At 44.6% G+C, this 20,874-nt stretch overlaps 4 protein-coding genes across 5 annotated transcripts; 2 read left to right on the top strand and 2 right to left on the bottom strand.

The window, feature by feature from the left end:
- Positions 1–44: 44 nt before the first annotated feature.
- LOC121198371 (E3 ubiquitin-protein ligase CHIP-like) lies at positions 45–6,378 on the top strand. Of its 2 annotated transcripts, XM_041062437.1 has the most exons (9): positions 45–192; positions 1,072–1,281; positions 1,500–1,698; positions 1,859–2,024; positions 2,108–2,195; positions 2,676–2,732; positions 2,895–3,011; positions 3,156–3,233; positions 6,087–6,378. In XM_041062437.1, exons 2-9 carry the CDS (start codon positions 1,162–1,164, stop codon positions 6,102–6,104), a joined length of 843 nt encoding a protein of 280 aa, XP_040918371.1. In that variant the 5' UTR covers positions 45–192; positions 1,072–1,161; the 3' UTR covers positions 6,105–6,378. The 2 variants fall into 2 exon arrangements, with proteins under 2 accessions (XP_040918371.1, XP_040918370.1); XM_041062436.1 differs by lacking the exon at positions 6,087–6,378 and having other exon boundaries at positions 3,156–4,465.
- jmjd8 (jumonji domain containing 8) lies at positions 4,595–10,125 on the bottom strand. Its single transcript, XM_041062438.1, has 10 exons — positions 9,833–10,125; positions 8,955–9,050; positions 8,789–8,837; positions 8,464–8,560; positions 8,267–8,335; positions 7,809–7,928; positions 7,318–7,385; positions 6,926–7,060; positions 5,971–6,773; positions 4,595–4,628 (listed from the first exon to the last, which is right to left on the bottom strand). Exons 1-9 carry the CDS (start codon positions 9,925–9,927, stop codon positions 6,693–6,695), a joined length of 810 nt encoding a protein of 269 aa, XP_040918372.1. The 5' UTR covers positions 9,928–10,125; the 3' UTR covers positions 4,595–4,628; positions 5,971–6,692.
- A 449-nt stretch (positions 10,126–10,574) lies between these two features.
- Positions 10,575–16,042, bottom strand: LOC121198370 (cationic trypsin-like). Its single transcript, XM_041062435.1, has 6 exons — positions 15,893–16,042; positions 13,665–13,685; positions 13,061–13,223; positions 12,449–12,717; positions 12,066–12,205; positions 10,575–11,931 (listed from the first exon to the last, which is right to left on the bottom strand). The coding sequence occupies exons 1-6, from the start codon at positions 15,945–15,947 to the stop codon at positions 11,638–11,640; spliced, it is 942 nt and encodes a 313-aa protein (XP_040918369.1). The 5' UTR covers positions 15,948–16,042; the 3' UTR covers positions 10,575–11,637.
- Positions 16,043–17,567: 1,525 nt separating this feature from the next.
- LOC121198369 (heat shock 70 kDa protein 1-like) lies at positions 17,568–20,518 on the top strand. The gene is made up of 3 exons (XM_041062434.1): positions 17,568–17,685; positions 18,071–18,210; positions 18,385–20,518. The coding sequence occupies exon 3, from the start codon at positions 18,404–18,406 to the stop codon at positions 20,321–20,323; it is 1,920 nt and encodes a 639-aa protein (XP_040918368.1). The 5' UTR covers positions 17,568–17,685; positions 18,071–18,210; positions 18,385–18,403; the 3' UTR covers positions 20,324–20,518.
- Positions 20,519–20,874: the final 356 nt, after the last annotated feature.

The raw sequence follows: 20,874 nt of genomic DNA, 5'->3' as shown, positions 1-20,874 counted from the left end.
GCTGGTGACGCGTTTTGCGTCACAGATCTAAACCAAAACATCTGTCGGCTGCACGTCTCCGGCAACCTGTGGCTAGGTAGTTAGCCGCCGAGCTAATTTACCAGAAAACGGCCTGTGCTTTTTAATAAACGTTAGCTTCGCAGGATTCGGCGGCTCCTCGCGGTGAAGGTGTTCATCAGGCAGCGGCTCCAGGTTTGTACGCTGACGGTGAAATATGTCGGTAACCATCCAGCCTCTCATGTGTCGCACTCGGTTACCGCTGGCTGCGGCTGCGCTCGGTGAAACCATCCTTTCACTGGGATGTTGGCTTCGAAATGGCCGCCGCTCCGACCGGGAACCAGCCGAGACACAGCCCGCGGACACTTAGGACCAAACTGGCGGAGACACACAGGAGAAGGCGGTGAAGGGGACCAGGGAGGCGGCTAACGGTAGCTACACGCTGCCAGTGAGCCGCAGAGGACGGCCACAGTCCTAAGAGAGTCAGCCGGTCAGGTCCCAGGTAGAAAGACCTGATCCGGGACCGTGAGACGCAGTTAGACAGATCAGATAGACAGATACACAGACAGACAGCCTTTGACTCTGTTTACGCATTTGAACTAACATTTGATCCTCTTTAAAACAGCGCTCGAACAAATCATCAATTGACATCACGTGGGGAACGTAGGCACACCCCCTGCACCTTACCTGCACCTTGAGAGCCACAGTCCTGGGTCCAGGTGCTCCTCCTCAGGGAGTGAGGTTTGCTTTTTCCACAGGAGAATATTACAGCTATTGATATTTCAGCTGAATTAATGACAAAGCTCATTTTCCTGGTGGTTTTCAGTATGTGACCTGTATCTGCAGGCACTGAATGAAAGAGGATCGAATGTTTGTTCAGATCTGTTGAAGAAGTCCTAGTAAAATAAAAAAAGTTTTTCTTTTACAGTTGAACTCCTCCTTGGCTCCAAACAATCGTTCTGATGTTTTCCTCTCAGGACTCTGGCTCCATCTTGGTGTGAGTTAAATGAAGCTGCTGTGTAAATGACGCCCCCTTGAACTTAATCTGCTCCTTGTATTTTTTTGTTTTTCCAGTTTCTGTCCCGCCTGTTGGATCTGAGCGTCAGGATAGGGAAGCAAAGTGAAGGGGCAGCTGCCGGCGGAGCAGCGAGCCAGGTGGACAAAATGTCAGAGAGTCCAGAGAAAAGCGCCTCGGTGTCGGCTCAGGAGCTGAAGGAGCAGGGAAACCGCCTCTTTCTGAACCGCAAGTACCTGGAGGCTGCTTCCTGCTACAGCAAAGCCATAGTAAGGACCGGGTGATGGGGAACGTGTGTCTGTGGGTCTGCATCAACACGCTCTTTCCACAGGAGAAGAACCGTGAAGCTGCTCTGTTCTGTTTCTTCCTGCTGCTGTTTAATGAACTCAAAGGACAGAATCCAGCAGACAAACAGAGGGTCAACATGTGAACGGCACTGACCCATAATCGTTAGTAATGCTGATTCTTTTTTTTTTCCTTCTGTCAGAGCCACAGTCCCTCTGTCCCGGCGTACTACACTAACAGGGCACTGTGCTACGTGAAGCTGCAGCAGTACGACAAAGCTCTGGCAGACTGCAGACACGCTCTGGAGCTGGACAGCCAGTCGGTCAAAGCTCACTTCTTCATGGGCCAGTGTCACCTGGAGATGGAGAACTATGACGAAGCCATCGGCAACCTGCAGAAAGGTACGAGGGATGAAATCGAACGTGCTCGGTGGAAAAAGATCAGAGCAAACTGAAACGCTCAGATGTGTCATCTCCTCATAAAGCTGTTAGCTGCCTGTTTCCAGGCTCTGCACTGACACTGGATGAAATAAAATCACAGTTCTTTTTTTTTTCTCTCCAGCTTATAACCTGGCTAAAGAGCAGCGTTTGAACTTCGGTGATGACATCCCCAGCGCTCTGCGGATAGCGAAGAAGAAACGCTGGAACAGCATGGAGGAGAGGAGGATCAACCAGGAGAGCGAGCTGCACGCCTACCTCACCAAACTCATCCTCGCTGAGAAAAAGAGGCAGGTCGACTCCAGCGCTGGTTTGGATCTCACGTTTCCTCTGTGAGTTTTTCTGGTCTCTGAAGTGTTGGTCTAATCTACAGAGAACTGGACGGCTGCAGACAGAGACAAGAGGACAAGACTGAGGACAGCAGAATTCAACACAATCTCAACGAGATCCACACGAAACACGTAGGGTTTTGTTTTGACTTTTAGTTCAGACTTTGGTAACGAGGCTCCACCTTTAGCACTGAAAACACAGCCTCACTTCAAGTATTCGTTTGCTTGATTTGTGAATTATTCTGAGATATTTAATGACTCTTGTTCAGTGTTTTCTTCAGATAAACACTTTGGGTCAAAAGTTATTGAACTCAAACAACAAATAAGTAACAAATAAAACAAAAATCAAATGTGATATCTGTTTACAGACAGAACACCTGTGGAGGGAGAAGTGAGGTGTATGAAACATATGAAAGTCACATGTGGAAAAATGAGATGTGTGCGGCTGGTGATGAAGTTGTGTAGCAGTGGAGGTGGAAGGCAGCGCAGCCAGTGAGATGAAATATATGAAAGGATTAAATGAAGAAGCTGAAGGTAAATCTACCTGCTCTGTTTATAAACTGATTATTTGTGATGTAGAGTGTTTTTGTTTTGTTGTTTGTTTCTCTACAGGACAAGTATCTCTCAGACATGGAGGAGCTGTTCTGTCAAGTAGATGAGAAGAGGAAGGTTAGTGTTGGTGCCTGTTCACTAAACTCTGTCCCAGAAGACAACACTGGACGGGGACGAGGAGCGTCCTGCTGTTGGTCTGAAACTGTCTTTCAGTGCCAGTTAACGCAGCTGATGTGGTTTTATAAGAGGACAGTAGAGTGTGTTTGTGTGTGTTGACAGAAGCGTGAGATCCCAGACTTCCTGTGTGGAAAGATCAGCTTTGAGCTGATGAGAGAGCCCTGCATCACTCCCAGCGGCGTCACTTACGACCGGAAAGACATCGAGGAGCACCTGCAGGTAAAAACCCCAGATTTACTCAGATGTTCAGGAGTCATCAGAGCGTCGGCTCCTGGACTGTTCCTCGAGCTCAGAGAAACGACGTCACCACGTTACCCGTTAAAGCAGCTGACTGCAGTGTTTCTTCTTCTTCTTCTCTTTCAGCGAGTCGGACATTTTGACCCGGTGACGCGCACCCCACTGACCCAAGACCAGCTCATCCCCAACCTGGCCATGAAGGAAGTAATTGATGCTTTTATTTTGGAGAATGGGTGGGTGGAGGACTACTGAGCAGTGAGGAGGAAGGGATTTTACTTTGAGTTTCTGAATCAATCAGTGTGTTCGCTCATGTGTTTGAGCCGTTGCTCCGTCTTTGGTTCGATGTCCAGAACAAATCACGTGACCTGACTCTCCTGCAGTTTGATGATCAGCTGCGTTTTAGCTTCAGTAACAGCTGGAAATCACCAAACAGCCATTTCAGTTTTACTGGTCCATATTTTCTGAATAATTTCTCAGAGTTACCTGAATTTTCTACATATGGCACCTTATTACCAAACAGTCACAGAATGTTTTACAGGAATGAGAAACAGGAGAAGGGAAAGAAGATGAAATGAGAGGATCATCAGCACGCGTGTACCTGTGAGGTAGTTTAATGTTCTGTTACATGAATATATTTCAGCACAAAATACCCCGTTACAAGTGAAACTCCCACGTTCAAAATTTTACTTGAGTAAAATTCCAGATGTTTAATCAGCAAAACGTTGAATCACCCATCCAGAGCCCGTTCAGGGTAAACTGGACCCAGTTACTCTCCACCAATCAGAACATGTTTCTGATTCATCGACGTCCAGCTGCAGCAGACGTCTGCTTTAAGAACAAATCCCACTTCAGTTTCTATGTGAATTCAAATAATTTATTGTTGCTGTGACTGAAAGTAGATTGAGACAAATCAGCACTTTGACTTCTTGGTATTTTCGTGTAGTGATTTGTTTTAATGTCGTATGAACAACACTGAAAAAGCAGCAATCAAATTTAAAGTGAAGAATTTAAATGTCAGCATGTCTGTTCTTTAATGTCACTCAGTTCAATGAATGAACGACAGGAAGTGAAACTCCATGCGCGGCGCTCAGGCTTTGAACGGCCTGTTGGACGGAGCGTTGGTTTAAACCTCAGATGATTTCAAACGAGTCAGAGTTTCAGAATTCAGGTTCAGATTCAGACCAATGAGAAACGTTCGGTGGAAACATAACAATAATATTTAAAATATTAATTCTTCCTGTGACAATTTGACGGAACTGAACCAGCAGCAATAATCCAGAACAGACACGTGCAGAGGGATCCGATCCAGAAAGACCAGAAGATGCTCTGAAGGAGAAATGTTGTGTTTGCTGGCAAACAGAGAGGAAACTGTGTGTGTGTGTGTGGGTGTGTGTGGGTGTGTGTGTGTGTGTGTGGGTGTGTGTGGGTGTGGGTGGGTGTGTGTGTGTGTGTGTGTGTGTGGGTGTGTGTGGGTGTGTGTGGGTGTGGGTGGGTGTGTGTGTGTGTCAGTGTTTGCTGATCAGTAAGTGTAATGATCAGACTCTGATGCAGCTTTTTTTTTTTTAACTTTCTTTTCTTGTTCATTGTTAAACCCTTTGTCTAAATTGCTGGTTTTCCAGACTTTGTGTGTCTGTGTGTAACACGCAGAGGTGTGGACTCGAGTCACATGACTTGGACTCGAGTCAGACTCGAGTCATTAATTTGATGACTTTAGACTCGACTTGACAAAATGTAAAGAGACTTGCAACTCGACTTGGACTTTAACATCAATGACTTGTGACTTCACTTGGACTTGAGCCTTTTGACTCGACAAGACTTGCTACTTTCCTCAAAAACCCAAAGATTAAAAAGGATGTTATTAAGGAACGCTCTGTATCTTTCTTTGTATGTGTGCGTCTGTGTGTGTATGTGCTGTTGGCACAACATCCAATCAAATTAGATCAACGTTGTTTTGATCCGACAGCATCCATCCAATCAAATTGCAGGACAACCAATGAAGACGGACTGTCAAACAGCGCGCTAGCTGGAAAAAATGATACCAAAGATAGTTTCGTTCGGGTATAAAAACTACGAGGTGGTCAATAAAAAACGAATTGCAGTATGCAAAACATGTGGCTCGAACTTCGTTCGACATCTGAAGTTGCACAAAGAAAGGTAAGTTCTGAATGAAAGCTTACATTTATTGGCTAAGTAGCTAATTTTTCTTTGCTGTGTAGCTAAATCATTGCAAACACGGTAATTTGTTGCGTCTACTGCGAGTTCACTCCCTTATTCATACCTTTGTTAAGTATTTTTTTAACAGGGCTATGGTTGAGGTACTTATACATAACATTAGTCAAGGTATCACACAGTAGACGGCGGTTAGCAGCAACGCATATTTTAGCCACCTACAAAGAGGCAAACCTAATAAAATCAAGATCACTTTAAATGTGCGCTATATTAAGAATATGTGTACCGTTTTAGCTTGCTGTCAGACGGATTTTTCCGACAGGAAAACAAAGTTATACTGCTCGTTGCTCTTACTCTCTAGCAGTCCATTGACGAAAAAACAAGTTAGCTTGCACACGTGAGTTGCTGGTCTACGTGCTGCAACGTAACACACTAAAATACAAAATATATTATCACACAATGTTAAGATTGATATTAATAATATGAGTAATTAAGAGTAGTTTCAATACAGTTCATGTGTTGCTATAAGGGATGTTCTGACATCTGTTTAATATGCTTACCTCTTACATAATATATTATTGCTGTGTGGTTAAAAGGACTCGAAAGGACTTGAAACTCAAAGTGTAGGACTTTGGACTTGACTTGAGACTTGTCAATCTTGACTTTGGACTTGACTCGGGACTTGCCTGTCTTGACTTGGGACTTGACTCGGGACTTGAGGGCCAAGACTTGAGACTTACTTGGGACTTGCAAAACAATGACTTGGTCCCACCTCTGGTAACACGTGTGTGCTGCACATGTTTCTGTTCACATGCTGGAAACTGAAATCAGGATCCAGCCTGAGGCGTCGCTGCTTCGTCACAAACTCAGTGTGTGCTTTTCTTTTAGCTGGAGCTGCTCGTTTGAACTTTGAATCATCAACCTGCTGATGTCTGAACACGTTCGCTGCAGAGTCACACACACGGAAACTGTCCCGATCTTTTATTTTCATCTGTTCAAACAAGCACAGGCATCATGTCACCTGGCAGCGTTTTAATGTCAGAGCTCAGCAGGTGAATCAGAATGACATTTGTATGGAATTAACTCTCACGTGTCTCCATCTGAGCTGTAAGTGATGGTCCTGTTGCGTTTTTGTGTTTAACTTTGTTCAGTGCAGAATAAAAGTCCAGTTTTTATTTTGGCCGTTGGTCCTGGTGGCGTGTGGCTGAAGCACGTACAGTAACTGCTGCACCTTGTTCTACACCCACACCTGCTGAACCCTGATCCACACCATCTGTTTCTGCTGCTTTGGTCATTAAATGCACATTATTATTATTATTATTATTATTATTATTATTATTCTCAGCAGCAGCAGAAAACATGGCTGCTTTAAAGAACAAAATGAATCTCGGGTCTCGAGAGATTCACCTGGAATGTGACGATGCTTCTCTTTAGTCCCTGAAACTAAACGTTGGCATCATGTGGAATCAGAGAGGTCACAGTTCACTCGGTTCCTCAGCCGAGGAAGGTGGAGATGAAGACGCTGGTGTCCAGGTTGAGAGTCGCGTGCCACCAGCGGTCGGGGAAATACAGCACCTGGCGGGAAAACATCGGACCTTCACTCTCAGCTGTTTGTTTTTTAAGTTTTTTTTAACTCAGTGAAAAGTGAACTCGGTCTCAAACTGACTCGGTTTTCACTCTGATGAATTATTGAACTAAAACAAGTTTCACATTTATGAGTCCGGTACCTCTCCGGGTCTGATGGTGCACTCCAGCGGAGCCTCGTCCTCGGGCAGGTGGGGGTAGGTCTCCGTCACCCAGGACAGGGTGGTGTGGTTCGGGTGGAAATGAGGCTCCTTGTCAGGCGGGTAGAGGAACCAGCGCTGTGTGAAGAAAACGGAGTTATTCCCAGTTACAGCTACACTCACTGAGCTCGTTATCAGGCCTCTCCAGCCTCCACGTCTCAATCCAGCAGAACAGGAAAGCGACAGCATCAATGTGCAGCTGATAAACCAGTTCAGCAAACCTGAGTCCAGAAACACGAACCTCAGTCTGGACTGAATAAATCAGCGTGACAGGCAGGAGACGAGAGAAAAGGCTTGTTGTTGTTGTTGTTGTTGTTGTTGTTGTTGTTGTTTACCTTTCTTCCATAGATGACCTCAGAGTAACCAGGGCCGTGCCAGTGAAAGGGAACTCCTGTTCCAGGACCTGAGGACAGAAACAGCAGATCTGGATTTACACTTCACACCCGGTCTGACGGAGCCTGACAGGATCAGAGACAGAGACAGTAGAGACCCAGCCGAGGAGACCTGAAGCTGGACCTGCTGCCAGAGGAGGACCTGAAGGGTCCGAGCGTGTCAGTGAGCGACAGATTTTAGTTTCTGAGTTTTAACAAATTTACGAATTATACATTTGTAAAAACCTATTTTCATCATGGGTTACTGAGTGTGGACGGACAGACACAACTATTCATTTCATCCATCAGCATTAAACCTGCAGCAGAGTGAGGGAAACGACTCGATGCTTGTCAGCTTCCCTTCGCCTGGCTGAGCTGTCGGAGCTGCTCCTCCGGTGACAGGAGACCGTGAAAAGCGGAAACGGTTTGCTTTACCCTGCTGATCGTTCACTGACCTGCGATCCCGAAGCTGTACGCGCCGCTGGTGTGAGGCAGGACGTACGGAGGAGACTCGTAGTGCCCGAACAGACTCTGCCACTCGGTGAGGTTGTTGTCTCCAAAGAAATACAGCGTGTCTGCAGAGGAGGGGGAAACCAAACTGACCAAACAGCTCCATCAGAAGCAGAACGAGCTGCCACCGCGTCTCCCCGCCGGGTCTCCTGCTCAGGCAGCTCCTCACCAGGAGCCGTGCGGCGTTAGAGCCAGGTCAGAGCGGAGGAAGCTGTTCACGGGTCTATCGAATCAGTTCCACCTGAACTATACATTAGACCAACCGCCCCACACTTCAGCTTCAACATAAAACAGATATCCATCCTCAGCCCCCAGCACCCTCCATGCTAACCCTCAGAGGGAGACACAGCAGTTACCGAGCTGCACGGTCAACGCTCGGTCTGCAGAGGACAGTTGGACTCACCGCTGCCGAGGGCGTCAGTGGACTGAGGCCTCAGGAAACGATCCACATACTCCCGGAAAGGCACGTCCACTGCAGCACATTCATCACAACCAGTCAGTGAATGTTTCATGGTCATAAGTGAATGAATGAATGAAAAACACAAAACCCTGCCCGCAGGGTGCGTTAGCTACTGTCAGGTGAGTGTCAGACGTCCGTACCTTTCCTGTAAGAGTAGGTGTTCGCTGTACTGAGCCTCACTTTCCGGCCGCCGTATTCCTGCAGTAAGCTTGACTTGGAGCACAGCAGCCTGAATTTCTAAAACAAGGTCAGGATGCATCTGTTTAGCTCCAGCATTCACTGTGCAGTGTGGACAGGACAGCTGTGAGGATTCAGCACAAACCCCAGGCCTCAAACCGAGGTGGTGCGTTCAGATACACGCCTGTAACTCTTCTACATCTGTGTCAAGTATCTGCCAGCAGTGAATCTGCTAACACTGCGGATTTTACAACACGTGAATAAATGAATAAAAGGTGAAATACGCACCGTGTTATCGGTCAGACCTCTGAGGATGACCGGTCTGCTGTATGCATATCTGCAAATGGAGAAAGAATGATTTCATCAGCAGCACAGAGCTTTAGTCTGAAGGCCAGCCGAGTCTGATTGTAAGTCATGATAACTGATAATTAAACAGCTTCTTTATGACACTCACCTTTCGATGAACTGCTGATATGAGAGCGAGGAGCTGTCCAACACGTCGATGTTACAGGGACCTTCATCCTGTAAGCTGAAATCTGAATTTAAGAACCTGAACAGAGGCAGACAGAAACATTAGAGCCTGATGTAAACTGAATATTTCTGAGTCAAATAAAACTGCAGATTATTTTAGAGACAAAACAGAAAATTATCAGCAGATGAATCAATAATGAAGTTAATGAAGCATCAGCAGCAGCGGACTCATCTGTAGGACTGTGAACCCATCGCTGGTCATTTTAACCTGATGTCGGTGAGAAAACATCTGAGGTGAAGCAGCTTTGTTTTTTTCTTCTGTTTACATAATATCTTAATCCACTCTCCTCTCTTTGTGGTTTTGTGTCTCTTTGTTGTCACTCTGTTGGTTTGTCTGTGTGTTTTGTGACATGTTACAGGTGAATCCCAGGTGAGTCACGTCAGTGTTCCGTCGTTAAAGCAGTAATTTAGTGATGGTCCCAAAGTCACCCCCCAGCCCCTGAGCAGGAGTGCGGGGAGGTGATCTGACCGCCCTCCTGCTGCCCACACGCGGTGAAACTGACTGAAGCCGCCGCTGGACCCGGAGTGAGTATCTGTCCAACGAATATCCAACTTCAACATAGACGTTAAATTGACAGATTTTTAAATGAAGTTTGGTGTGACGTTCGGTCAGAACAGCTGGTATCGCTGCTCAACAAGGCGAAACTCTGCCCGTTGATTTTAGTTTATAATTAGAAAATGTAAATTGCAGATCAGATATTTGAACCTGACCTAACAAACATGTGGGTTCAAACCACAGACTGGGTTTAAACAGGTCTGTGTTTAAACACAGACTGGGTTTAAACAGGTCTGTGAACTCACCAGCCTCCTCCGTCACCTTCCCGCTCCTCTGCCCTCAGGACGACGAAGACACAAATCACAACAAACTGAATGCATGAGGCTTTATTACGGTCCATTCAAAACCCAGTTAAAGAAAAGTGAAATTTAACTCAGCTCAGGAGAAAACAGCCTGAGTCTATCACATAATCGCGAAGCATGAACCTCCGTCTCGCTTCCTGCAGGAGGTCCAATCAGAAAACACCACATTAAACAGACCGGGAGCTGCGTTCAGGGTCTATGGGAACTATCGATACTAAAACTCTGACAGACCAAGTCCCTTTGCATCTGTTGCCTCCCACATGAATGTATTTACACCTGCAGCAGCATTGATCAGTCAGAAATAAGAGAGTAAAGCACAGACCTCTGTAATAACGATGTAAATACAACATTATATCTTATTATATATGAAAATATGAACAACAAAGAATCAGGTTATGTTTTTTTTCTTTGACTGAACAGAACCGTAATAAAAACCGTGTTGGATGTTGAATATTTCACCCAGAATAACTGTTTATTTTTCCTTTCCTTATTTTTTGAACACCCTCTGGGCCACAGTGACCCGTCATTAAGCTTAGCACAGGACTGTCAGCCATCAGCCCTGTAAGCAAACTGTCGTCTTTCAGTTCTGGTTCATGTCTCTGTCCCTCTCTTTCACTTTCCTTTACACTTTCCTCACAGAGGGAGACAATCAGGAATTTATACGACAGCATCAAAACTCCAGATGTTAAGAAAAAAAGCATTTATTTAACGTGATACAGTCAGAAAGTAAAACATTCTGAAAAGTTTAACAAAAAGATACCAAACCCACAGGAACAGCCCAGTACAATCCAGTATAATCCAGTCCTGCCTTTGTGATCCTCAGTTGTTGTTGTTGAGACTGTGTCAGTGTGTGGTTTCATACTGAAAGTTGTTTCCTGTTAATTTGAATGTAAAATGATATAAATCTGAGCAACGTGAATAGAATTTGAATGTTCTTCATATAAGAGCTTTGCTTAAACAGTAAATCACAGTTGCAGTTGCTCAGTGCAAAAATAATCTGGAGGCAGTGAAAGTTACAGTCATGAGTTATTGACAGAGTAAAGAGGTAATACAGTTCACTGCTCCGGCCACTTCACAGGTTCAAGTCCCAAACTCACTGTCAGTGCAAATCTGTAAGGTTTGTGCTCATAAACACAGAAAATTCAAAGGTACAAATAAAATGCTTGTTATTGCTTTTACTCTAACAGCTGTGATAGAGGGTTAGGTGTGAATGGATGAATTCATTCATTAAATCATCCCAAAATGGAAACTGTAAATGTTAAAGGAGCAAAACAAATGAACTGGGAACTGGAATATTAATACATTCATGACTTAAATAGTATTGTTACAACTACTAACTACAATTCATTATACACAATATAAGGATGTAATTAATCTGAGTTCACAGTTATCACAATAATTTAATTTAATTCCATCATATGAAACCAGGGAGACAAATTTGATTTAATTTGTTTTGGGTGACGTGTTTCAGCCAAAAGCCTTAATCAGAGAAAAGTGACGACAGTAAGGTGCTTTTACACAGACAGACAAAGCAATGACCTGATCAAACACAGGTGAGCAGCTGACTCCTCCAGGTAAACGCTCCCAAACATCATCAAGGGCCATTTTGTGCTTCATTTAATAAACTTCATTTAGGAAATAATTCCCTGATAATGAAAACATTCCTCCTTTGTTTGTTTTTGCTTGTTTTAAGAAAATGTTGTTCAGCATTAATCTGACCTGGCAAACCTCCACCATCATTAAACCTTCTAGAAGAGCACAAAGACTGAGAAGACAACGGGAAGGACGGACACCAGCAGGGGAACTGAGAAGGAGATGATGTGAGTGTTTCCGGAGGCTGAACCGCTGCTGGAGGAGCCCTGGAAGGCGACGAAGCCCGGCTGGTTACTGGAGATCTGGCTGTTGATCCAGGCCTGATACTGGGACACGCGGGCGTAGACTCCTGGGTTATTGGGTAGAGCGCAGCCGTTTCCAAAGCTCACCACTCCAGCCTGGACCCACCTGGAGCCGTCTTTACTCACCAAGGGGCCGCCTGAATCCCCCTGCACAGGTAGAACACGGGCACTCAGATCAACAACGTAAACATACAAGTCCTGTGTGTGTGTGTGTGTGTGTGTGTGTGTGTGTGTGTCTGTGTGTGTGTGTGTGTGTGTGTGTTGCAGACAGACAGACTCACCTGGCAGGAGTCCTTTCCTCCCTCGGACAGGCCGGCACAGATCATGTTGCTCGTGATTATTCCGTAGACGCTGTTGCACTGACTGTTGGACACGATGGGAACAGTCACCTCCTGCAGACGCTGAGGGAAGGGAAGGGAAACTGACAGAGAGGAGACAGATTAATGTTTATCAGACAACAAACTCTAAAACCAACAACGTCTCCATCAGCAGGTTGTTTGTATCACAGCCTGATGTCTCTGAGCCAACACATCAGTGATGCACACTGTTACACAGTGTGGCGTGTTGAATTCAGTGCTGACTCATCCAGTCACTGTTAACGTTGATTTAAATATCAGTGGATAATAATAATAATAATAAGAAGAAGAAGAAGAAGAAGAATTACCATCGCTCTGGACGTTTCCCCAGCCGGTGACCCAGCAGGTCGTCCCGGCTGCGAAGACGCTGCCTTCTGACGCCAGACACACTGGTTTGATGTAGTTGGTGAACTCAACCGTTGACGACAGTCTCAACAAGGCCATGTCGTTATTGTTTGTGTTTGAATTGTAGTCTGGATGCGGGATGATCTGGGACACTGAACGGGACACCTCATTCAAATTCAGGCCTTGCTGGGTGTCTCGTCCCAGGTAAACCAGCAGACCCGCAGTGCTGGTGCTGAGGAAAACATCATGAAAACGTGTGAGTGATGGAAACAGGAACAGATCTGCTGTGACTGTTGATGATGTTACTTGTGCTTTGTTTTTGTTTTTATAAATAAACAACTAAACTGCAACAGTAAATGTGTTTTGTAGGAAGCGTGACTGTGACCAGATCAAGTTTTCTATGATTGCAATGATCTTATTATTGCAGCTTTTCTTTGCTTTTATGGTGTGAATCTTTGATTGTGTTCTGCTCTGTGCATACAGCAGCAGAAGTTTCAGTGCCTTTAAATGTCATCCTGTGTTTTTATTGTGTTCATAGTTTGGTCTGTGTGTAGTTTAGACAGGTCAGAGCTCACCTGGGGATACAGTGAGCAGCAGTGAGGATCCACTGGTTGTTGATGAGGGAGCCTCCACAGAAATGTCTGCCGTTCAAGTGCAGACTGGCCTGCCAGGGCCACGTCCCCGGGGCAGCGCTCTCACCCCCTACGATCTTTGTGTTGAGTGGTGCGGTGCCACAAACTGGAGGGAAACAGTCAAAGTTCACGTTACTGCTGCCGGTCGGTGCCGTGTTGGTGAAGTGTCTGTTGCTGTCATTAGTGTGGACGTCTGTCTGCTGCAGCATGTCTCTATGGATGAGGACGTCTGTCCTATGGTTCAGACTGAAATCTGTCAGTGACTGTTGAACAATCATCATGTTCCCCTCAGGACGAACCCCAATGATTTTGTGATCCTGTAACTTTTCTTCTCGCTTCCACCAGCATGTCAGTGTTTCAAAGCTAAATGAGAAGTCAGAGGATCACGTCTCTGAGGAGCAAGAACGTAATGTGAAAGTTGGGAAACAGAGAAACAGCGTTTCCTTTGAACCCTGTGTGAAACCTTTTCTGTGTGAAAGTCAGGGAGTGAATGTGTGTTGTCCTGGCCAAAGTGAAATGAAATGAGAAGTATGAGAACAAAACTCACCATCCAACTGTGCATCATTTCCTGTGGGAGACACAAGAAATAATGCATTTTATTACCCACACAATAGGAACAATGATTCTGAATTCAGAGGTGTGATTACACAGAAATGCACACGCGTACATCTGATCACGTTTCAGAGAAGTTCTTTGAAAAAACAAAACCAGCTGGTTGTTCCTTTATTCACGGTATGTTGCTGGGTGAGGCTGGCATTTGTGACATCAGGCCAAACAAAACATCTGACCTGTCCTTTCAAAAAACAAGTGAGCTGCAGGAAAGAAAGTTCAAATAGATAATTACAGAGAAAACTGTCCCACGACATAAAGTGATGTAAATATTTCTCTTTTCTCTCTAACAATCCTTGTACCCACCCAGAGTTATAATCTGTGTTTTTACACAGCTGGATTTTTCTGGCAGCTGGAGTTCATTTTCACATTAAATTATTATTTAATGTTTATTTAATATTTGAAGCTGATAATACTTAATAATATTGCAGCACTGAGATGACTCCATTATTTTAGCTGCTGCTTCTGTCAGAACTGAAGTGAATTTAGAAGTGAAGTGAGTGAAGCTGCAGACTTTGTGTTTTCAGATTTCTCTCTGTTAGCAGCTCAGAGTTTAAGCTCTGTGATTGGGTGTTGATGTGATGTGTTGTCATAGTTACAGTAACTTCTATCCCAAACATTTTACGTTCACGAGCTTGTACCTTTGAATTTTTAACAATGAACCAAATATGTTGTGTTTTGTGTTGCTGAACTCAGCGGCAGCTCTGTTGTTATGCTCAGCCTCTCAGTATAACATCCACCTGCACTGACTCCAGTGTCATGAAACTGGTTCTGGTTCTGTTCAGACTCTCAGCGCCTGGTTCAGGTTCAGGAAAGACCCTGGTCTGGTTTAATATAGAAAAAAGTTTCCAGCCACCAGTGACGTCAGACACAACCTGTTGATTTACATTCAACCCGAACCTCCATCTTTCCTGATACCTAAACCAACGACGTGACTCTGGGTGTGGGTTCTGGTCACTTCCTGGGATTCTGCTGTTGTTAGTGAATCTACAGCTTCATTTATTAAATAAATAAATCAACAAAATCTTTGCCTCTGAATATAATCCAGCCAGAGATTAGGTTGCCACTACAAAATAAGAGGGAAGACAGTTAAGTCATTTCTGGTCTGTCTCACATTGAACAAGAAATAAAATGTCAATCAATGAGTTTAGAGCGTCACTGAGCTGGTTGGTGGACTTTGTTCCCTTTGGACAGAGCCACGCTGTTTGTCAGATCCTGTACTCATGTGAAAGTAGCAATACTGCAATATAACAATAAACATCCTGCACACTCATTAACAATCTGTGAGGATTATCAGCAAAATGTTCCTGAAGTACCAAAAATAAAAATGCTCATGATTAGAAAAATGGCCCAGTCAGAGTTATACGGCCATTCAACTGGTTTACGGATGCATTTCTGTGTGTAATGAGTGGTCTGGTAAACAAACTGACAGCTGAATGAAACCATGGGACTTTCTGTGTGAGCCGACTCAACACGCAGAGTCAAAACTGGTTGTTCTGGATTTTCGTGTTGAGTGATGCTGAGATAGTTTTAAATGTGACATGTGAAATGTATGGGATGACGTATGAGTACCTGCCACTTCTCAGGACAATTTGTTTGTCTCGTCTGTGTGTTCATGTGTCATTTCCACCATTTAGTCCTCACAGACTTCCACTGTGGAGAGCTGGCGTTTGGGTCTCTGCTCAGTGTAAGTCAGTGGAGACTAAATGGTGTGAAAGGACACGCAAAAAGCAAAAAACCTGTAGTGGTAACAATTCACGTGTTATTCATACGTCATACGGTGATACCAGGCTATCACTGATACCGATGCCACAACCTGAAGCTGTTTGACCAGTATGTGTGTAAGGACTGATCAGATGAATGACACACTCAGCTGGTCCATTAAAGTCAATTTCTACTTTTTGTCTTTTATGACTGTGTATGAATGAGAGACTGTCCAGAGAAGACAAAGCCAAGTAAATACACAAAGATACTGACACAAATGTGAATAATATAAATGAACTGTCTTGATTTGCTATTAATAGAAAGTTATGCTGAGAAAGAAAAGTCAGTCTATTCAGATTTTTTTCACTGTCATTAAAAAACACACAAAACAAATCAGACTATCAACACAGTTACTCAGCGGAGGCAAGGTTTACTTTATACAGAAGCTTTAACAGCACCCACCTGTAATCATTAAGGCCAACAGCACCACAGCACAAAGACACAGCTGGACCTCCATGGTGTGATTCTTCAGACTGTTTGGCAATCAACAGTCGAGCAGGGTCTACTGAAACAGGAAGGTGTGGCTCAGTCTGCACTAAAGCTGCTCTCTTGCCAGGTGTGTTGAGTTGCTGTCATCCTCCACCCACAGAGACAACACTTTACATACCACACACCCTTCTTCACGCGTATAACCAAACACAGCCGCCAGCACAGCCAAAAACACACCTTCTGAGGCCCTGAATGCTGCATTGTGTCTGAACTGTTTGCTGTTTTGATGCTGGCTCAAAGATAATCTGCATTAATTGTAAAAGATATCGATACCTGATGACATGAGAATATGTTTTATAAAATAAAACTACAACCAACACAAAACAAAGGGAACAGGGGATTGGAGGTACAAAGCTAGTGTTTTAAATCTACTGTGGAGTTGATGTGCAGGTCTGTGTGAGGCAGTTATATAAAATATGTATTTGTATATATTATAAATACTACACATGTGTTCTGAGTTCATCGCACTGCAGAGAAATGTGTCATTAAAGTGTGTTACGTGGTTGGTGATTTGGTATCTTTCAAGCTGTCTGCTGCTAAAGTTGAGCCAGGTTTCTCCAGGTGAGACCTGGACAGGACTTTAGTTCAGAAAGTTTCCTCTTTTAAAATCCTGTTTTTCCTGTCTTTCTTTGGCTATATTTGCAGTAGATGTTTGTCTTTTACACCATTAATTCTGTTCTTTCAAGCTGACTTCAGTGTCATCTGGTGGTAACAACAAGAATGACTGTGCCACATACACCATCGAGAAAATCTCTTTTAAATACATTTAATATTTCAGTGGATTTCATGCTTACAGTGTGCATAAAATAAAACTGTGTTTGATTAACTTTTAACCAAACTGGGATTGGGAACAGAAGAGGCTGAGTTGGGGCCTATAAGCAGATTAATTAAGTTCTTCTGCAGATTCCTGCTGCATTTTCCTTTTTATTAAATAAAGCACAACCCGTGTTATAAAGGTTGTTCTCCCTCTTATTATCGCAGACTTGTCTTTTGTCTCAGATGTTACTCCAAGGCTTGAAATAACAGAATATTTCTGCAGAGTAACAAGAAAAAGGAAAATACATGTGTACATGTACATAGGCACATTTACACAAACATGTAGATATAAAAATAGGATTACATCATTCTGTAAACAACCTTTCACCAATACTCCGTTAGAAAAACTATTAATTTTACCAATTTTTGGTCATCTGATTAATGTGCAGCTTTCTGAAAGACATCTTAGAGTCAAACGCGAACTGAACATTTAAGTGGAAGAATAGGAAATGTGATGTTGAAATGATTTATTTTGGTTGATTTGTGCATCGAGTTAAGTGATCGTGTTTTTATTTGTTACGTTGTTTTCCTGTTCAGCCTGCCTACATTTGCTCTGTCACTATCGCCGTATTTTTATTCGGATTTTTAATCTACCATATTTTATTGTTTTTAGTATTTCGAGTGTGTTCTAGGAGATTCTAGGAGATTCTCGGCGTCACTGGAAGCCGGTAGAAACGTCTGCTTTTGGCATACGTCATCACGCCAAGCTCTGTGATTGGACAAGAGACTGCGGGGGGGGAAATCTCGAGAAACAGCTGGAACAGAGGAGGAAAGTATAAACACCGTTAGACGGAGTGAGAGACAGTCAGAAGATCACCGGCGAGAGGCGACAGGACACAGAAGACATCTCTAAATTTCTCCTCTAACTATATTCACATCGTTCACATACAGTAAGTACGCCGCTAACGTTTTTTTTTCCCTTAGAGAACTTAGTTAAAATTCCGGCTTTGTAATGAATTACAAATTGTTGACGTGGAGCTAACGTCCTAACGTCAAAATTGTTCTTCATTATAAATTACATAAATGATCATGTTCAGTTATACAGACCCGGGCAAGACTTTATCAGAATCAGGATCAGGAAAACTTTATTAATCTCCGTAGGGAAATTCTAGTTACGGTCAAACACTCTGTGCAACGTAGTACACAGAGAAAAAATGTTTCTAAAATAAATAAAATAAAGTATATATATATATATATTCAAAATAAGACCAAGGGTTGCATATCTAATTTGAAGTCATCTAATTGGGTTATATTTTATTTTGAAATAATAAACAGGAAGCTGCACCTGCCACGGACGCGGCAGGTCGGAGAGCAGAGACAGCAACAGAAACTGATCAGAGCGCAGCAGAAGATCCAGAGAGGAAGGAGAAGATCAGACCTCTTCACCGCACAGACCAACAAGAAAACACAAAACTGTGAGTACACACTTCAGTAATGAGAGGAAAGTAGTTTACATTGACACAACAATATTTAAGTAGAGCAGTAATGATGAATGTAACTGCAGCCTGTGCAGTGTGAGCTGAGAGACAGTGCACATGTAGAAACGTGCTGATGTTTAGTTTCTAAAAGGTTGTGTAACTGTTTGACAGGCCAGGATCTCCAGTGAAAATGTCTGCAGCTAAAGGTGTAGCGATCGGCATCGACCTGGGCACCACCTACTCCTGCGTGGGGGTTTTCCAGCACGGAAAAGTAGAAATCATCGCCAACGACCAGGGCAACAGGACCACCCCCAGCTACGTGGCGTTCACTGACACGGAGAGGCTCATTGGGGACGCAGCCAAGAACCAGGTGGCTTTGAACCCCAGCAACACTGTGTTTGATGCCAAGAGACTGATTGGAAGAAAGTTTGATGATCCAGTGGTGCAGGCTGACATGAAGCACTGGCCCTTCAAGGTGGTTTCAGATGGAGGGAAGCCCAAAATTCAGGTGGAGTACAAAGGGGAGAACAAAGCCTTCTATCCTGAGGAAATTTCCTCCATGGTCCTGGTGAAGATGAAGGAGATCGCAGAGGCCTACCTCGGCCACAAGGTGTCCAATGCCATCGTCACAGTCCCGGCGTACTTCAACGACTCCCAGCGACAGGCGACTAAAGACGCGGGCGTCATCGCAGGACTGAATGTCTTGAGGATCATCAATGAGCCCACGGCAGCTGCCATCGCGTACGGGCTGGACAGAGGCAAGTCAGGAGAACGTAACGTCCTGATCTTTGACCTGGGCGGAGGCACCTTCGACGTGTCCATCCTGACTATCGAAGACGGCATCTTTGAGGTCAAATCCACGGCCGGAGACACTCACCTGGGCGGAGAAGACTTTGACAACCGCATGGTCAACCACTTTGTGGAAGAGTTCAAGAGGAAACACAAGAAGGACATCAGCCAGAACAAGAGAGCCCTGAGGAGGCTGCGCACAGCTTGTGAGAGGGCCAAGAGGACCCTGTCCTCCAGCTCCCAGGCCAGCATTGAGATCGATTCTCTGTTTGAGGGCATTGACTTCTACACCTCCATCACCAGGGCTCGCTTTGAGGAGCTGTGCTCCGACCTGTTCAGGGGAACATTAGAGCCGGTGGAAAAGGCCCTGAGGGACGCCAAAATGGACAAGGCGCAGATCCATGACATCGTCCTGGTGGGGGGCTCCACCCGAATCCCCAAAATCCAGAAACTCCTGCAGGATTTCTTCAACGGCAGGGAGCTGAACAAGAGCATCAACCCAGATGAGGCGGTGGCTTACGGTGCTGCCGTCCAGGCCGCCATTCTCACAGGCGATACCTCAGGCAACGTTCAGGACCTGCTGCTGCTGGACGTGGCGCCTCTGTCCCTGGGCATCGAGACAGCGGGAGGAGTCATGACGTCCCTGATTAAGCGCAACACCACCATCCCCACTAAACAAACCCAGGTCTTCAGCACCTACTCAGACAACCAGCCCGGGGTCCTCATCCAGGTGTACGAAGGGGAAAGAGCCATGACCAAGGACAACAACCTGCTGGGCAAGTTTGAGCTGACAGGAATCCCACCTGCTCCGCGAGGGGTCCCACAGATCGAGGTCACGTTCGACATCGACGCCAACGGCATTTTGAACGTGTCAGCGGTGGACAAAAGCACCGGCAAAGAGAACAAGATCACCATCACCAACGACAAGGGCCGACTGAGCAAAGAAGAGATCGAGAGGATGGTGCAGGACGCTGAAAAATACAAAGCTGAGGACGACCTTCAGAGGGACAAAATCGCTGCCAAGAACTCCCTGGAGTCCTACGCCTTCAACATGAAGAGCAGTGTGCAGGATGAGAACTTGAAGGGCAAAATTAGTGAGGAGGACCAGAAGAAGGTGATTGACAAGTGTGATGAGACCATCACCTGGCTGGAGAACAACCAGCTGGCTGATGAAGAGGAGTACCAACACAAGCACAGAGAGCTGGAGAACGTGTGTAACCCCATCATCAGCAAGTTGTATCAGGGAGGGATGCCTGCAAGCAGCTGCAGAGAGCAGGCACGCGCCGGCTCTCAGGGGCCCACTATTGAGGAGGTGGACTAAAGTGGCCCTTAATATGGACTCTGTGATCACTGTAATATTCACCTGTTAAATTTCTACATCATGTTTGTAGCTTTTTGTCCTTATATTTATGATGTATGAGCATATCAATCAAGAAATTTGTTGTGTTTTATATTTTTATGTTTTTATATTTTTTGCAATGCTGGGTCTTGCAATAAAGATAATCGGTGAATGAAACTTTATGTGTCTCTTGGTTTTACTAATATTACTTGAGTTGATAATGCATTCTGAAACACTGAGTCATCAGACCAATATGAAATAACACCAGATATTGTTAATATATAATCGTAGTGCAGTGAATAATTTCCCTTAAATATGCAGTGAAGTAAAAATAAAAAGTGACATGAAACTAGTTTAGTAAAGTGTGAGCACATCAAACAGTACTTGAGTATTTGTTTACATCTGAAGCAGCTACTTGAGAGTGACGAAGTGTTATTGTACTCGATTTGGTGCGTGGATTTTCATTCCCGCTTCATTTTCATGGTTAACACAGTGTCTATTGAGTGCAGCTCCTCAGTATTATAAAATGTGGC

The sequence above is a fragment of the Toxotes jaculatrix genome, chromosome 18 (genome assembly GCF_017976425.1).
Source record: "Toxotes jaculatrix isolate fToxJac2 chromosome 18, fToxJac2.pri, whole genome shotgun sequence".
Lineage (NCBI taxonomy): Eukaryota > Metazoa > Chordata > Actinopteri > Toxotidae > Toxotes > Toxotes jaculatrix.
The sequence above is the reverse complement of the archived record's forward strand: the minus strand, read 5'-3'. Positions and strand labels throughout refer to the sequence as shown.

Bases quoted from the DNA above. Each gene is read 5' to 3' on its own strand.
- LOC121198371 (XM_041062436.1), top strand. From the start codon at position 1,162: ATGTCAGAGAGTCCAGAGAAAAGCGCCTCGGTGTCGGCTCAGGAGCTG. The intron at 1,282-1,499 runs GTAAGGACCGGG...TCCTTCTGTCAG, and splicing joins CCTGCTACAGCAAAGCCATA to AGCCACAGTCCCTCTGTCCC. The intron at 2,733-2,894 runs GTTAGTGTTGGT...GTGTGTTGACAG, and splicing joins AAGTAGATGAGAAGAGGAAG to AAGCGTGAGATCCCAGACTT.
- jmjd8 (XM_041062438.1), bottom strand. From the start codon at position 9,927: ATGGACCGTAATAAAGCCTCATGCATTCAGTTTGTTGTGATTTGTGTC. The intron at 8,838-8,954 runs GTGAGTGTCATA...CTCCATTTGCAG, and splicing joins TATCAGCAGTTCATCGAAAG to ATATGCATACAGCAGACCGG. The intron at 6,774-6,925 runs GTACCGGACTCA...TTTTCCCGCCAG, and splicing joins GCACCATCAGACCCGGAGAG to GTGCTGTATTTCCCCGACCG.
- LOC121198370 (XM_041062435.1), bottom strand. From the start codon at position 15,947: ATGGAGGTCCAGCTGTGTCTTTGTGCTGTGGTGCTGTTGGCCTTAATG. The intron at 12,206-12,448 runs GTAATTCTTCTT...CCTCTCTGTCAG, and splicing joins GGGAAACGTCCAGAGCGATG to TTTCCCTTCCCTTCCCTCAG. The intron at 11,932-12,065 runs GTGAGTCTGTCT...CTACCTGTGCAG, and splicing joins GAGGAAAGGACTCCTGCCAG to GGGGATTCAGGCGGCCCCTT.
- LOC121198369 (XM_041062434.1), top strand. From the start codon at position 18,404: ATGTCTGCAGCTAAAGGTGTAGCGATCGGCATCGACCTGGGCACCACC.